This window comes from Schistosoma mansoni, chromosome W, assembly GCF_000237925.1.
Source record: "Schistosoma mansoni strain Puerto Rico chromosome W, complete genome".
Taxonomy (NCBI): domain Eukaryota; kingdom Metazoa; phylum Platyhelminthes; class Trematoda; order Strigeidida; family Schistosomatidae; genus Schistosoma; species Schistosoma mansoni.
The window spans coordinates 35,133,408-35,150,637 of record NC_031502.1 but is presented as its reverse complement, the minus strand read 5'-3'; the positions used below and the strand labels follow the sequence as shown (position 1 = coordinate 35,150,637).

The 17,230-nt window shown below is 31.5% G+C and overlaps 1 protein-coding gene across 1 annotated transcript; it reads left to right on the top strand.

Annotated features, from left to right (window-relative positions):
• Positions 1–3,024: 3,024 nt before the first annotated feature.
• On the top strand, positions 3,025–16,697 carry Smp_157650 (putative hypothetical protein; the record flags this gene model as incomplete). Its single annotated transcript, XM_018789492.1, has 4 exons — positions 3,025–3,163; positions 12,609–12,887; positions 14,119–14,220; positions 15,598–16,697. 4 exons carry the CDS (start codon positions 3,025–3,027, stop codon positions 16,695–16,697), a joined length of 1,620 nt encoding a protein of 539 aa, XP_018654930.1.
• Positions 16,698–17,230: the final 533 nt, after the last annotated feature.

Sequence of the window (17,230 nt, the reverse complement as noted above, 5' to 3'; positions counted from 1 at the left end):
TCCTATTGTGGGACTCCTCACCAGTGCGCATCCAAGATCCCGCCTCACTTCCAGGTTTTCCTTGGTGGTCTAGCTGCAATCAACTCATGATTTCAACTATGAAAAAATAATTGATTATTCATATTTATTTCCATAAATATTAGATTTCTATTAGATTTTTTTTTGGTTAATGAAGTTAATGAAGTTGAGAGGTTCACAATAGTGAAATTTTCGAAATTATCATATACAACAATCAATGAGAATCTTATGAACTAAGAAAAATTAAACCTTTTTTAAAAAAAATCTGGTTCATTTCACATGATTTGCATTTTCGGATTCAGTCTTATCATTCAATACTACCATTAACAGGTTGTTGTTTAATTGCTAAGTAATATACCAACAAAAATTTAAATTTTAAGTAATAACCCCCAAACAACCAACTTTGTGGAAGAATCATTATAAAATTTCTATAAAAGGACTATCATCGAATTTAGAAGAAATTTAGACATCAATCCACCATTTCATTATATTTTTACTCTGTCTTGAAGAAAGTTCAGCATTTTTTCTAAAGTTCAGATGTATTTCCTCAAACTTAGAAAGTATTTTGTCAAATTCTTTTCTCAAAATTTCCCAGAATTTCCCATTATCAACTACCGACATAATTACTCATGTGGTCAAAAGATCTTAAATCTAAATACATTAAAAGACAAGACTACCCATTACAAGCATCATTAAACCAGAATCAAGCATATATTTAGTAATCTCAGAAAGTTGCTCAAATCCTCTATTCCATGGTAAATGGAAACTTCATTTATTGTCATTGCGAAACATAATTCACTATCCACACTAGATTGTTTTTTTAAACCCTTGACGGATTATTCTTAAAATAATAATAAAGCCTAATACATCACAAAGCCACAATACTATTTTAGAAATTTGAATTATTTATTTGTTTATTCTTATCACTTTTAATTTTATGTCAAGCGCCTAATTCTAATTTTCATTTCACTTAAATAATAATAATATTGCTAAAAAGGATCTATTTAGCATCTTTTTCTATCCATTTTCTATATATCATCATCATGATGACTCACTTTTAAAAAAGCTAATAAATTATCATTATTTCTGGTCGTATTACTCGATAGACAAAACGAAACACATAGTTTATTTTCAGTATTGCTGTTATACAACAAACGGACATTATCTTATAAGAAAATGAAATGACTAAAAGCTTTTTTTGTCATTTGTTTTTCTATTTATGTCAACACTCGATAGAATTCTTTACAAAATATAAATGGGACTATATGGGAAAAGTTACATTTCCTTTAGAACACATATACACTCATATATTCTTATTTATAATCTTTATCTTCAATACTTTCCTCTTCTTCTTCTTCTTCTTCATATATACCACTTTTAGAACATAACAAAACAGATAGTGAGAAAAGGAGATATAAGTAAACCATTAAAATGAAATGGTTGGAATAACTTCCTTGTCATCATCGATCTCATAAAGAAAGTTTTATAACTGACATTTTGTAGACATTTGAACTGACTTGATAATTTGAAACTATTCATTCATTAATGCACTAAAAAAACCACTAATACCAAATTATTGTCGTGATTAACAACTAATTTATTCATGCTAATCACTGGATGATTATGTGTGTCATTATATGTTCTTGATTCTTAATATTAGAGGCTACTTTTCCAGATATTTAAAGGTGTTATCATGATTCAGGATAACTTCAAATTCTACCAAACCAAATCGCCTATACACTTTTACAGCAAATAAGAATAATTTAATATACAATATTTTTCATCCGTTTCTTCCAGTCAGTTATCGATACTGTTAAGGTTGACTGATTTGGACTTAGTTAATCATACTGTCCAGGATAAAGATAGCTTCTCACAAAGAATGGTTGTCTATTTCTTCTAGTAAATTGAAATCCATGAGTTTACTCATACTTTACACACTAGGATTAACATGAAACTATTCTAAGCATCTAATCCTGAAGCGATATTCATAGTTTATAAATCCTAAACAGAAATTAACGCAGTTATCTATAAATTTCCTATAAAAATACTAACTGAAGTTGAAGGAAACTATAATGTGTCACTCAACTAGTGGCTATCAGGACTCAGTAGCTAAGTGGATAACGCGATGACGTTTGAGGCGAACGGTACATGGTTAGAGTCCCAGTGTGAATATCAACTCTAGGATACAGGTACACCCAGCTGACGAATTCTAAATAGGGAGAAACGAGCGTCCTGGATTCCATTGCTAGCCACTATCCATCGTTGCTTATAACTACCAACTAAGATTTGACTAAACAGAAGGTCAATGTTATTCGTATAGAAACAGAAAACAGACTGTCCGCTATTACAGCTGTAATATTCTAAATTTCAGCTATCAGGTTATTCCAGGATATACTTTTTGTCCTCTTGGATATTCCACTGCTGATATTAACATGGACAGTGTCCATTACTTTCAATATCAAATTGTTATTCACTAGCTAATTTAAAGTCATTATTTGAGGAAAGTATAAACCTGAGAGGCTAACAAACTTTCTTCCTGAATTTTAGGATGGATAAAGTACAAACTCTTGTCAATATTAAAATATTGCACTAACTGAATCAATGGGTTTTCGTCGCTCCTAGATATTCTAGTGGATTACACTTTGACGTTTGAAGTGATAGATATTGATTTTGAGTTTCGAAAGGTATAATCAACATTACGATACAGATACATTCAGCTCATCAATATCATATAAGGCTCAACGCTCAAGCTCAATACCACTAATAACTAAAAACAGAAAATTTACAAGCCTATATAAATCAAGCGATATCAAGTTATCCCATAGAGAAGTTCATATACTCACAGAATATTGTTAATTAATTACTTAATATCAACAACAAGTTAACGAAAACTTTTTTTAAAGAACAAAACATTTCTTTTCATAGATTTTTTTATTCCATTGTTTGAATTTATCGTTAAATAGTAGCATTTACTTGCCTATATTATTTCTCTTTATAAAATATAGTATGAATTCAATAACTGCTGAATCTGATGGTTTCTGTCAAGAATTTCATAGTAATGTCTGCGGTAAATACCTTATGGGTCATCGTGTCTATGTAACAAGAGAATTTCAACAAGCTCTTATAGAAACACAAATATCCAAATGTAAGTTATAATATTTAATATATATATATATATATGTATAACAAGGTTCTTGATTTACGCATGTTTACGTAGCTTTTAATAATTACAGTAGGTTTGTAAAATCAAACTTATGTTCTCATTATGATTTAAAATTACTATCAGTTCAATAGTCAAAAATGATAATTTATGTTTCGTGTAACTCAAGCTACCTATCGTGTGTTCTATTATAAAAAACAAATTTACTTAACATTATTACTTCAGTTAAAACTTAATAATGTGCTTATTAACTTTATGAAAGTCTTGAAGTAGTGAAGATTGAGGAAGACTAACAAACCATCAACTTAGAATTGTTTGTTTGAATCTTTCTATTGATGTTTTAGGACTGTAACTTGTCAGTCTCAAATTGGCATATGTGCATACTGTGTGTATTGCCTCGATATATCCTTAATTCACAAGCATTATAAGCAAAGATGGATAGTGCCTAGCAGTGGTGCAAATATCAACTATGGGATGCAGGTACACCCAGCTGACGAGTCCCAGATAGGACGAAACGCACGTCCTGGATTCCACTGCTAGCCACTATTCATCTTTGCTCACAAACCATCAACTGTTAACTTCAATCTGTAATCGATCTTTCTATCTAAAGTTTCCACTAAATTATGTGGTTGATGGAAATATGACAACTTATAATATACATACTTAGTATTTTCATTTTCAGTGTTGTAATACAATAAATTCACACTATATGGCAATTAGTAAATGGAAGAGGATTTGTTATCTTGGCCTTTTCAAAGTAGATTGTCTTCTGACAATAGAAAATGTCTAAAATCAGTGGTAATAATACACAATTCGAAATAAATGCTTGGAAGATTCTCCTTGTAGTAAACCTAATTATATCTTGTTTAAATCTTAAGCCTTAATATTTATTTAAACAACTACTGTATTTCCTGTAGTCCGAAAACATAATTATTTACTGAGAGCTACAACTATACGAAATATACTAGATAAATATGCTATATAAATTTCTCACTGTAGATAATATAGAAAGGGAAAGTAAATGGGTTTATCTATTTGAAAGTACTTCAGGTATTCAAATTTGACCATAACCTACATGAAATAAATTAAGATGACATTTACTAGCTCGCACCCTTCCCCATTTCCACCCAGATCTTATGGAAAAAGTGTATGGTTCATATAACTATCAAAATTTCATTAGAAAAGAAAAATATATAATTGAGATATTCACTTCTCAGCATTTGGTTAGTATATAGGTTAGATAATAGACCTTTGAAAGTTAGAATATACTACCCACAACTATTTAATTACTTATTTCTGTCATAAGTACTTAGTTTTAACTGAAGTACGACCATGATAAAAAAATTCCCAAAATGGTCAGTACGAAATTCAACATTTATTTATCGTTCTTGATAGATTTATATATATATATATATTCAGACAATTTTCATCATGAAATGTTATAAGCTGTAAAACAATCGACAACTAGGCATGTATAGTCATCTGTTTTTGACCTATTTTGGGACATTACGTTTCCATAAACAATTTAACAATGAAGATATAATGTTTATTACAAATCTTGATGGTCCTAGATTAGGTTCAATCTGTTGTAAAGAACTCTTATCGTCAAGCGATCCAAGACTGTAACAGGATAAACATTTGAGATGGAATCAATGAATGAACATAAATACCTTCGACTATCCAAAGTTGTTGCTATCGGAAGCAGAAATTCAGACATTTTACGATAGCATGAGTTAGGTTTTTTTCCAAATTATAATCATTCTCAATAACCCATATTCAGAGTTATATATTGGCTTGATATATTCTTATCTTGCCTTGTTTTTTCATCTACTACTCTTCTAAATATTCGTTGTTAATCAATTCTAATTCACTCTTTAATGAAAATTACTCAGTATATAATTCCTGTTAGTGAGGATTAGTGATTTTAATCGAAAGGGATTTACAAACAGTAACATCTAAAATTCATGATTTCGATAAGTTAACGTCTCTTCATAATTTTACTGGTCATTAAAACATAACAATTTTATAAGAAGAGTGCTTCCAGAAAAGCTGCAGACTTTTTGTTACCTGTCTTCACGACTTTGCACCTTTCACACCTTTTAGGGCTTTAAGTGATTTTGAAGGTTTTTGTGATTTTTTGGGTACATTTTTGTTACTCTGAGTCTTTTTAAGTTGATTATCATTCTTCTCTAACTGTAAATTGTATCCAATAAAACTACTTTATACTTAACCAGTGATATAGAATATAAATTCATCTACTTCAGCATAAAACAAGAAACATTATCACTAAACTTTCTGTCTTATCTCTAGTACACTTTTTTCGTAAGTTTTCTGACCAGTTCTTTCATGTATAGAAAAAGGAGACATTTCAAGTTAACTCTACAATTTGCTTTTTTTTTTACTTCTTTTACAATCATTTATGAATTTCATATAAATCATAATGATAAATAAATAAGTAAAATACATACCCAACATAGAAAAATGGTTTAGTTACGACCACCAAAATTATTCACCCAAGTTATAAATCTTCTATATTATCATATCATATTTATTAACACGTTGAAACTAACCTATTCAAAGTCTAAAGTGTAGATAATAAAAGTACTGCCTTATCACCATTATTTGATAAAACTGATGATTTAGTTGTGGTAATAGAGTTTTTTCTTCCTTTACTTCTTGTCATTTCCTTTTCAATTCGTGTTATTTACGACTCAGTTTGTTTGTTTGTTTGTTTTACTTTTTTAATGATAATAAACATTAACTTTATTTAATATAAACTGATAAATTATGTTTAATTGAAAATTAGAATTTTGTGCATAATTTTTTCTTAAAAATATCATATTCATTAAAATTATCTAAAGTTTCTAAACTACTTTTGATAATAAGTAGTAAGACAAAAATTTATTAAGAAGTACATGTATGATACATGGAAGAAGTTGGAAGATTTCACCTGTTTCAAGGGAGCCTTTATACATGAATTACAATTCAATGGGGGATGTAGATAGTGATACGGCGAGACTAAACTATGTCGGTTGAGCCAATCAGAAGCCTTCGCGGGTTTTCAAGGTCACGGCGCTAAGTTCGGTACCTGATGTTTACATACGGTCGGTTTACAACGGATTTTAGAGAAGACATGATAATTCAGCGTCTACAAGTGAAGTGATGATAAGATTTCGTCGCGAAATTCAATTATTCATTTGTATAAATAGAGTTTTGGCATTATAGCTGATGTCAGTTCGTGATGAAAACCCTAAGTATAATTCCTAACCTTAACCATGAGCTGTAAATCATAATTTGAATTCTTCACACAGGTTTATAACCCTCATTTAGTCTTAGTTATTATGTTGACACTCTCAGAGTCACTCTAGCGTCGCTCAAAGGTCGTCCATAATATATAGTCCCATCCTTAACCCTAAACCATACCCCTAAACCCTAACTCTAACCTTAAACCCTAAACCATACCAATATACCAACAACATTGAAGCTGTGTGGTCGAGGCTAATAGAATTTTTGAGACTATCATGGTTTCAGAGGTCGACTACTATGGAGCCATACGGATGTGTTCCTGTACCGTATGCACTATGATTTTAGAACTGCTGAACCTATATCTGACCTTGAGAAGTTTTTGACTCATGTAAAAGAAGTATATCCACTTTAATTCTTTGGTTTTGTATAATAAATTTTTACTATACACTAACTGTCCTCTGATTGGCTAATATTTCTCAAGGTCATTTAAGATTCGTTCAAAGGTCGTCCATGTAGTTTAGTCTCGCCCTTTCTCGAGTCGACCAGTGATGTCTACACAAACGAAGGAAAAGTTACCTGAATTGGCCTCCTCTATGTGCATTTATAAGTTTAGCTGCCTCTGTATAGATAGCTATATCGAGCGTACTACTAGGCAACTTAATCAATTAATGAATGAACATCTACCAGCATGGTTTGATAAGGGCCAGATAAAAACTATACGCAGTTCCATATTGGCACATCTAATTGACAGTGGTCATAATGTAGATAAATCGAAATCATTTCGAGTGATCTATCGTACACCTCCATCATTTCCCAACGGAGTTCGTTCTCGTCTCCTTCATATAGCAGAAGCCATAATAATTCGTACATTTCACCCCAATTTATGTGTACAGAAGAAATTTGTAACCCCCCTATCCCTTCCATGACCGGACATAACTTAACAAATGACATTATTTTATTTTTTCATTTTTATTTTGTTAGCATTTGTTTGTAATTTTCCACCTCTTTCCGTTTGTATTCTTCACTATCTAATTATTTACACACTTCTTATTACGTAATGATCTTAATGTTTTGTGATGATTATTCTACGTCTTTACCCACGTTTGACCTTCTATTTCCAATGTTTAACTAATGATATGACTTTTGTTATCGTAATTTAATATTCTTACTACTATTAGTACACCTGTCTTCACACTATCAACTTGTACTTTTACCTATTATGCTCGGTAACGTATTCTATTTCATGATGATTATTGACTTGAATAGTCTTGATTGGTTTAAAATTTTCGTATAAATATTTATGTTTATTAAAGTAAAGCCTGATGACGATCTAACTGAAAACAATTGTTCGCTTACATCTGTTGTTACAAACATTTAAATAGATATAGATATATGCACATGTAGTTATTGAGTAAGTCAATACAATCGTACGGTATTGAACTTTAATTAGGATTTGATTAAACTGTATTTAACCATCTTAAGTGGTTGGGAAAGGGAAGCGTGATTGAAGCGCCAGTCTGTTTTATTATTATAAAAAGAAGTCAGATATCTTTTTTTAATCACCGGTTGCTTAGTAAGTAGTTGTCTACACTTTTTATTTTCTAAAAATGTCTGTTTAACAATATATTTCAAGTAATTCCGGTAAATACAGTAATGTCGCTTATTTTCAGTTCATATCTCATCACTTTCTCAATGACATTAGGCTTACGCGGATTTTTTGAGTTTAAGATAATTGCACCACTGTTTGACTTTACCTATACAACCACTCAAAATATAGGAGCTCTGGACAGCCGTTTGTCTTAGTACATAACTTCTCAGTTGTAGGTTTTCATGAGCTGTCTAGGAATCTAGTTCTAAACCTTCATCTTTTGCAACAGCTCTGCCATCTATGAGAATAGACGATGGTTATGCATGAGAGTGAATTGACTGGAGTTAGAATTCTAAACTAATAGATGAAAATTTTGTGATCTTAAGGAAGAATAGTCCACTCGAAACCTAAAGGTCATACGTTCCATGCATTGTGTTATCATGAATGTCCATTTGTCCTTTAACTGAAGCTAATTAGTGGTGTAGACTATCCTCAATGATGGGATACTGTTATATCTAGAGCTATGATTCTTACTATGCCGCGTACTACTAGACTACTTGAACGATCGAGCCCGCAACGTCGCAAGAGAGAAGACAGAAGACTAGTAAGTAGGAACTTTATTCCCCAAAACAGTGTCAAAATATGGTACAGAAATCTCATGTATTTATAGTTTTTGGCTGAGAGTAAATCATCATTTCAGACAACCAACAGGCATATAGGGGGTCATTCGTATCCATCCAATCCGGAAGCCACACGTTGACGTTCTAGAACATTCCCCTAGCAGTGATTGGATGGAATGTCTTCGTCTCTTTCTGGCCTTCTTGAGGCTTCCTAGAGTTTACCAACGAGCCACCCTTACAGATACCTTAGACTTTGATATAAATTTTGTACCTTGATTTACTGTCAGAATATCTGTGTATTATGAGTTACATTATTAATATGTCTTGTAATTTAACAACACAGATGGTGTTTGTCTTTAACATAGTAGAAAAACAAGCACCTGTTTGACCTAATTATTTGCTAAACTTTCCTGTTGATCAAAAATGTGTCATTATACATATGTGGGTATGTAAACTGTTTTTGTTTCAATTCCTTTTAAAGTCATCTTTGTAGTTCTGACGTAGGAAAACATGATTTTAACAAAGACGGATTTTTATCCTAAATTAATCACTAAATAATACTTACTATCACCACAGTCCTTAATAGGGATTACAGGTACATGACCAAAATAAATCAATCCATCTGGTAGTAAATATTAAGGGGTTAAAGTTACATGTCTTTTCTTCCTAAATCTTTAAGGCGTATCTATAATCTCTATAAAAAATTTCATTTTCAGAACACGTCATTGAAGTAACTTCAAGCGTGCTAATGTATAAAACACGATTTGGAAATAATCGAGAATATGTTTAGCTCACAGAGAAGGGTAACACGGGTGAAAGCGTACTTTTAACTTAGTCTGATAATGGCGACCTTTTTGATGACAAACTAGTAACTATTTTCAATAAGAATTCAGAACATCAATAATAGTAGTAACTAAGCATCAGATAGCTGAAGAAATATAACCTATGTGAATAAGTAATGACATAAGTAAATTGAACACCGAATGAGGTATCATTTATTTCTTTGTCCATGTGAAGAATGGAGATGATGCAGTTACTCGAATAAATCGACGAAATTCTAACGAATATCCATGTTCGCATCATTTCAGATATATTCCTTCGGGATAACATTCCATGACACCAGGAATAACAGAATAGAATTGTTCCACTATTCGATGGTAGTTCCAACAAAAATTATTTCCGATTTCAAAAGTCATTTCTCAAAGATGATCAACTTTCTTAAATTGTTTTTAACATATACTCACAAACCACTATATAGGAAAATCTTTACACATATCTTTATGGACATCAACATATTTTGAAAATTAAATAATATGGTCACTTGTTATGGTAAACAATGACTTTAACAAACAACACATTCATCCATTAGAATTCACAAACAAACTCTTCCAATTAATAGGGTAATTTTTCCAATAACTAAATATTTATAAATTCTTTGCTTCCTAAAAAATCGAACAGTAACCATAATATTTACTACCTAAAGTTAAAAATCACAGTTTACCTGACCAAAAGTTTCATGTTAACTAAATCATAAGTCCAGAAATAAGTTCTTTGTAACTAGAAAAATTTTCAATAACAGTTCTTCAAAGTTTTCATACTATTAATAAGCTACCCGCATGAAGTCATAGTTAAGTAATCAAATTATCAGATACACATCAATTACTGATTAGTTGTAGATGTGTTATCGCACAGTTGTTTTAGCATATTCTTTATCAATGAATTCATTTATTATTGATGATCATGCAGATATTAGAAATATATATATATATATATCCAAACATTTAAATCACTTTTAATTTCTTTACAATTTTAATAGTTGAGATCATGAGTCTAGTGAAGGTAGACTTCCATGAGTTACCTGGAAGCACTGGATGACCGTTTCGTCCTATTGTGGGACTCCTCAGTAGTGCACATCCACGATCCAGTCTCGCGAGATTCGAACCCAGGACCAATTAGTCTCGCGCGCGATCGCTTAACATCGAGACCACTGAGCCGACATCCAACAGTGTTAAAGTCTAACTTCAATTGACTCATGATCTCAACTATTAAAATTACAATAATAGCCACAAAACTCCTTCTCTAGAGTTATTTACCAATAAAGATACGACTCAGTCGCTGTGCATAAGCTCATCAATATATCTAACTATATGCAATGTTTAAACAAAAAGGAAACTTAATTAAATTAAAGATGAAAATTTCATATTGTAAATAAGTACGGTATTATTAATTATGCATTTCTACAATGGATGTAGCTTTTTTTCTGTTGATCGATACGGATTTTATACATCCACCTAGGGGAGTTTGAAAACGCTGATTCCAAACCAATGGGTTCCAGGATCCTGAGGCAACAAATTGAGTATGAACCTACTGTTGGTCACCAGCCACCATGAAACTACATCTACTGATGTTTCTTCACTGCCTTATGGACTGGACCTTTAGGTCTAAGGCTCCGGGTGTGACCCCCTAAGAAAAACAGCTGCTTCGATTTGGACACTCAGACAGTATCACAGCCCACTCACAAATCAAGTGACTTGTGTAGCATATATGTTTTCGGTGCCTCTTTGTACCAATATTTATGTGTTCAAATAAATAGATTAAATTAAATAATCAACTAAGCTAATCCTTCTTTAAAATGATGGAAGAGTGACTATGTTTAATTCTGTTAAATTTGTCCTGGAAAATCTCCGCCAACAAAGTTGTTATTATTTAATAAATATCAACTTTTAACAGTAATGCTATCACACTAATCTAATTTATATAAATAAATTTGCTTCGTATATGTTACAATAATAATTTCTCACTACTTGCACCTTTTTAACCTACGTGTGTGAAAAAAGATTTCATTTACACATAATAAGTAAATTAATATTGCTGATTTAAGATATGATGGGGTATTTTTAACTTGACCGAAATCCATGCACACGTTGTCCTCTCTGATCATCAGACAGAAAATTAACATCTGAATAAAGATTTCATAGCACTTATGTTATTACCTTCAAGTGTGAAATAAAAATGAATGAGTAAAATTGCTATTTCATCTAAGAATTTGTATAAGGATTTATTTTACTTATTCATAACAGAAGTTGAAACCACTAGACAGAATAGGTTATGAACTGCTCATGCTTTTATTTATATAAATTATATGAGTGCTGACTAGTCACGATTAAATCGAAGTCACAAAGTATCAAACAGTTCGTTTATATTTCATTCTATTATTATTTCTTCCTGTCTTAATTTAGTGAATGTGATGCATAAATTATGCTTACTAATTTTAGCTACTAATATTATACACAGTAGTAAAAACTTTTTTTTTAAAATAATCTTCACAAGAAAAGATGAAAATGTTACATTCATTTCGATACAATTCTCATTGTCGAACGGACGAGAATGTGGTGTTTATTAGCCTAACCATTCAACTTTCAAGCCCAAAATGTACATTGATGACTACTCAGGGACACAAGATTCTGAGTATTATTTAAGTTCATGGGGATAGTAAACGACTTTCGAAATATTCGTTGTATAGATGAATTAGAATTATGTGAATCACATGATACCCGAAGTTCCATTTTAACAACAGGCTTCCCCTTTTCGTGTTTTGCTGTATATCTTCAGGAGAGCTGTTTAAGTACTCGTCAAATTTCAATGTTTTCCTTAGTTTATTTCATTTTCTCCTTTTATAAAAGAGATGAAATTGCAGAAACGAATTTAATAGTCACAACCCTTACCAACATAAACATTCACAATCACATTGTTCATGACAGTAAAATCGAAAATAATAGTCTGTTCTCATCTTTCTTTTCAATAGTATATGTTAGGACTGACTCGGCACCACGAATTCTAACATAGATTGAGATAAAAAAATTAATTAACGAATTTATCAAAAAGTAATATGAAATCAAAATTCTTTACAATAAAGTCATTTGTTATTCGTATTATAAACTAACATATTGCTATTTTTATTCCTTATTTCTTATAGTTCTTAAGCTTACTGCAACTCAATCGCTACATCGTGTACGAGAAGATTGTTTAAGACGTTTAATGGAAGCAATTTGTTATTATAATTTTCCAGTGTGTTTAGAAACAAAACCTGTTTCTTTTGAAAATGATGTCTCAAGCGAAACACAATCATTAAATGAGAACTCCATGCGTTATTTATATCAGACACGTCACTTATGCAGACAAGAATGCGAAAATGTAATGCAAAATGAATGTGGACCAACATATGACTATTTGGATAGAAAATTTTTGTATGACTGTAAGTGATTATATATATATATATATATATATATATATATATATATATATATATATATATATAACTTTCTTAGACAATTAGGTTTACAGTGAATTTGTAGTTTACTGACCAGGAGATCAGTACTAATAAGAATCTCTAAGTTGCAATATATTACTCACCAAATTTTGTCTAATGTTATTTTTTATAATCCAAAAAGAATTGGTTAGTTGTTTTCTTTTAAATCTAAACACTTTATTAGTACACACACCTACTACCCTATGTACAATTGAACTATAGGCATTTATGTATTAGAGTTGGATACAACGTTTTTACCTCACTGTGCTGGAACCTGACGACTGGACTTGAGTTTTAAATAACTTGTCATATACATCTATTCACTATCTGTATATCGTAAGTAGAAATTCTCAGTGAATAGTATATTCGTAATTTTGGAACATATTAAGAGTTCGTTCTTCTTTTAACAAACAAGGCACTATACTGTCAATCTTAAGGGAAATAAAAGAAGAAAATATCCTAGAAAGATATTGCGTTATTGTTAAATGATATCGATAGCTCAGTAAACCTAATTGTATCTTGGTGAAAATTAGAGCGCATTATACAGCTGTTATTGTGTAGCTTCAGGATCTATGGCATAATGTTTTCATTACCCTACATATGATTTAACTCGGATATGGAAGCGACAATAACATCTTGATACCATTCAATCGAAACCCAGTGAGCTACAGTTTTGACTTAAATCTTTATCTGACATCGATTGATATTGAATATCAGAGATTTCCTCTACAAGTTTTAAAAGTTGATCTCAAAATTATTCACTAATTACCATATGAAACCAGTTCATGATTACGATGACCATCGGCTTATCTTTGTCTTTATTCTACTCCAGGTTAATGTTTGCTTAACTGATAAAACCCTTTTCAGTTGTGCTAGGTTGCATAAACTGCATGAAACTAAATTGGACTAATATAAGCTTTACGTACTAATGGCATTTTATTTTTAAAATAAAACTAGCTTTTTTAATACTTTCATCGTTTCTGTGGATCACAGTATGAACACACGTAAATAAGAGGAATGTTTTAACCGTCTTCTTTATTTCATCATTCAGGTCGATACGTTTCTTCAGAAATCCATTGTCTTTAAGGGATATTTTTGTTCGAATTCAAAAAGTTTAACGTATTATTTTTGTAACAGTTATGTGAATTATTTCAACGATATTTTTCTTAAAATTTAGTACCGGAAATGATTATGGATTGTTCACGTCTACCGATTTATTCAATGGATAATCCACAAACATGTCGTCGTATAGGTGAACCTTTGGTTGTGTCAGGACAAAGTAAGTTAAATCTGACGTCTATAGTTTCTTCTTATTTCAACTTTTGATGAATCTTGTTAATCTTTCACTTTTTACATGATCAGTGAATTATCAATCGATTTTAACAATTGAAATTATTATTGTATTATGGTTAAGAGCGGGATCCAGGAAGCACGTCTCACATTTTGGTACTTGTCAGTTAAATGTACTCGGGTAATAATGGTGAGATTTTAAACAAGTATCTATTATTTTAAATAGTAGAGTGTTATCCATCAAGCTATTAATTTCAAATAGCCAATGACTTACTCATCATGAGTAAAATTATTCTTAGAACTCAAATCTGATCCTAATCGAGTTTTTGAATTGTTATCGATGAACTTCCATTGGTATATACGCTTCCTGAACGGTCTACCACGTAATTACTACTTGGTTACAAATTCAAGTAAAGTTCTATTGTAATGTGGAATGATCACTTTTTGAGTTGAATGATAAGAGTTAATTAGCAGAAATACCAGCATTTACTTAATACAGTCTATATAACAAAGTGATGAAAACTGCCTTTTATCGACTAACTAATAAATCTAAGAATTTTTCATATAAGTGTTAACAGTTATTCCTCAGAATGCAACTGAAATTGATAAATATTTGAAATATGTTTGATGAATCTCAGATACTAATGTGTTTTTATGACTTTTGGTAAATCTAGTTGGTTGAACTCACAAATTACTACTTGTCTAGTTATGTTTTCTTAAAGGCCTCCAGAAAAACAAGATTACTCATAATCATTTATTTAAATTCTGATTTCTGTTATTAAACTAAATTCCATTCGTACAACTAACTTTTTGTAAGAATCAAGGTTCGTCGAATAGTGTGAGCTTTTTCGTCTACGAAGAATTTATTACAAAACGTCCTTGATTCTCAGACTTCACAAATCTTACTTGACTGATAAATATTTCTGGTAATAATGGATGTCAATGGTCAATCAGTGACTAAACTTGCATTTATATTACACTAGTAACACAAATACAAGAAGCTACTTTTGAAGTATTCCTGTAATTGTTAATTTGGATTTTTTAAAAAACAATAAATTGTATTGAAGCTTTGACATCGAAGCGGTAACCTATTGATTGGAATTATCACCAATTTATAAGTAAAAACTGATACTTAGATCATGTGAACTATCTTCTGAGCTTAAGAGTTTACTATTAAACCATCATGTTACATCTTTAAATTATGGAGGATAATAACAGGGAATCACGTGTAATTATTCAAAAAATAGTCTGAAATGAATTAAAAGTGACTTGTTTTAACCAGTTGTTCATATAATTTTTGTCCGACCCTTGAGCTTAAAAATATGTAAGATTTTTATACACATAATTTTCTGGTTTTCCTTCATAGTATCAGAATACAGGCAAGACAATGATGGACAATTCTGGGACGAACATCATGTGGCTGCACCATCACCTGGTCATCTGATAGAAAAGAATGAAAATGGTGCCTTATCATCTAGTCAAGACTTAAATACTGCATTATCAACTGGCCCTGATTTGTTACCCATTTTCGTTTCATTTGGAGCATTGGCATTATTGGGTCTCGTTCTTCTTGCTGTATGCTTTCTCTGTCGACATGGTACGAGTGATTCACCGCGTTTAACAACAGATAGTTCAAGTTTCCTAGGAAGATCACGTATTCACTCCAACTGTCGAGGCAATCGTAATTGTTCTGAAACTGAAAGATTGGATGGGTTTCACGTAAGGGGACAAGGAGTTGGGGCTCCTAATGACTCAAATCATAGCAGCAAGCAAAGAAGAGTCCCTGGAATGGGAGCTGGTATTAAACTAGGTGGTACAAACGGTTTCCTAAATGGTATGCAAGAGGCTTACACAACTACATATTGTGGAAGTAATACGATTTGCAGCACAAGTGATGCCAATGCTATGAGCGCACCAGCGACGGTTGGGCATAACAGTGTTTCTTCTAATCTTCACAACACAAATGGTGTACTTAATGACACATCTATTTCTGCAGTCGCATCCGTTAAACATAATGGTTCTGCGACGTATTTTCAGTATCAAGCTTCTAACTTCTTAATCCCACAATTACCACCTCCTCGAGCTCCTGCACCGCCTCCGCCAGGATCACAATGTTTAACGACACAATCACAAATGGGCATTACAGCGATTGCACCAACATCAATTCCATTTAACCTGACCGACCCACCATATAATGCACAGCCATTTAATCAGTCTATCCACTTGCCATTAAATGGTGATATAATATCAGAGACAGGATTACATTATGAAACAAAAGCTGATGCTGAAAGCCCAGCGGCTTATACAACACTTAGAAACGCTAGTCCTAATGAATTTTTATTAAATGACCCTCCTTCATCAATAAACTCATTTAACGCTTCACAAAACGCCACACTATTCTCAAAAATTAACTTGGAAGATCAGCCTATGAAGGCTGTGGAATATCCTATTTCTCAGTTGCGGTGAGTCTTATAACGATTTTGAACTCAAATAACTATATCTAAAATTACTTATCATGTACTTTATTACATGGGTTAAGTCTGAATGAAAGCGGTTAGATTCAAAGGGAAAACCTTAATAATTTGTTGAGAAATTGTTAAATGCAAATAAAATTCTCAAATATCTTGATGTCTGTAGATGACTGATTTCTGTTTGAAGTTTTGATGATAATGACTTCTAGGCTAGCTATGAGACATATTGCTACTAAATGTCGAATTTACAAAAACAGCTGGCTTACACAATGACCTAGGTACCTTAGTCCTGAACTCGTTTATTTCAAGAAAAAACCTTAGTTAATCGCAGTTCAGTTTAGTAATTTCCGTATTATTATAAAATCAGTTCAGAATTAATATAATAGCTTGCAGTTTTATTTTAATCACATATCTCTTCTGAATTTCTTTCCTTGATGTAATCATGTTAATCAAAGGTAAGTGGTCTAGGCTTTCATGCTAAATGATAGTTTACATTAGGACAGAAATGAAGACAATTTTAAGGTTGTA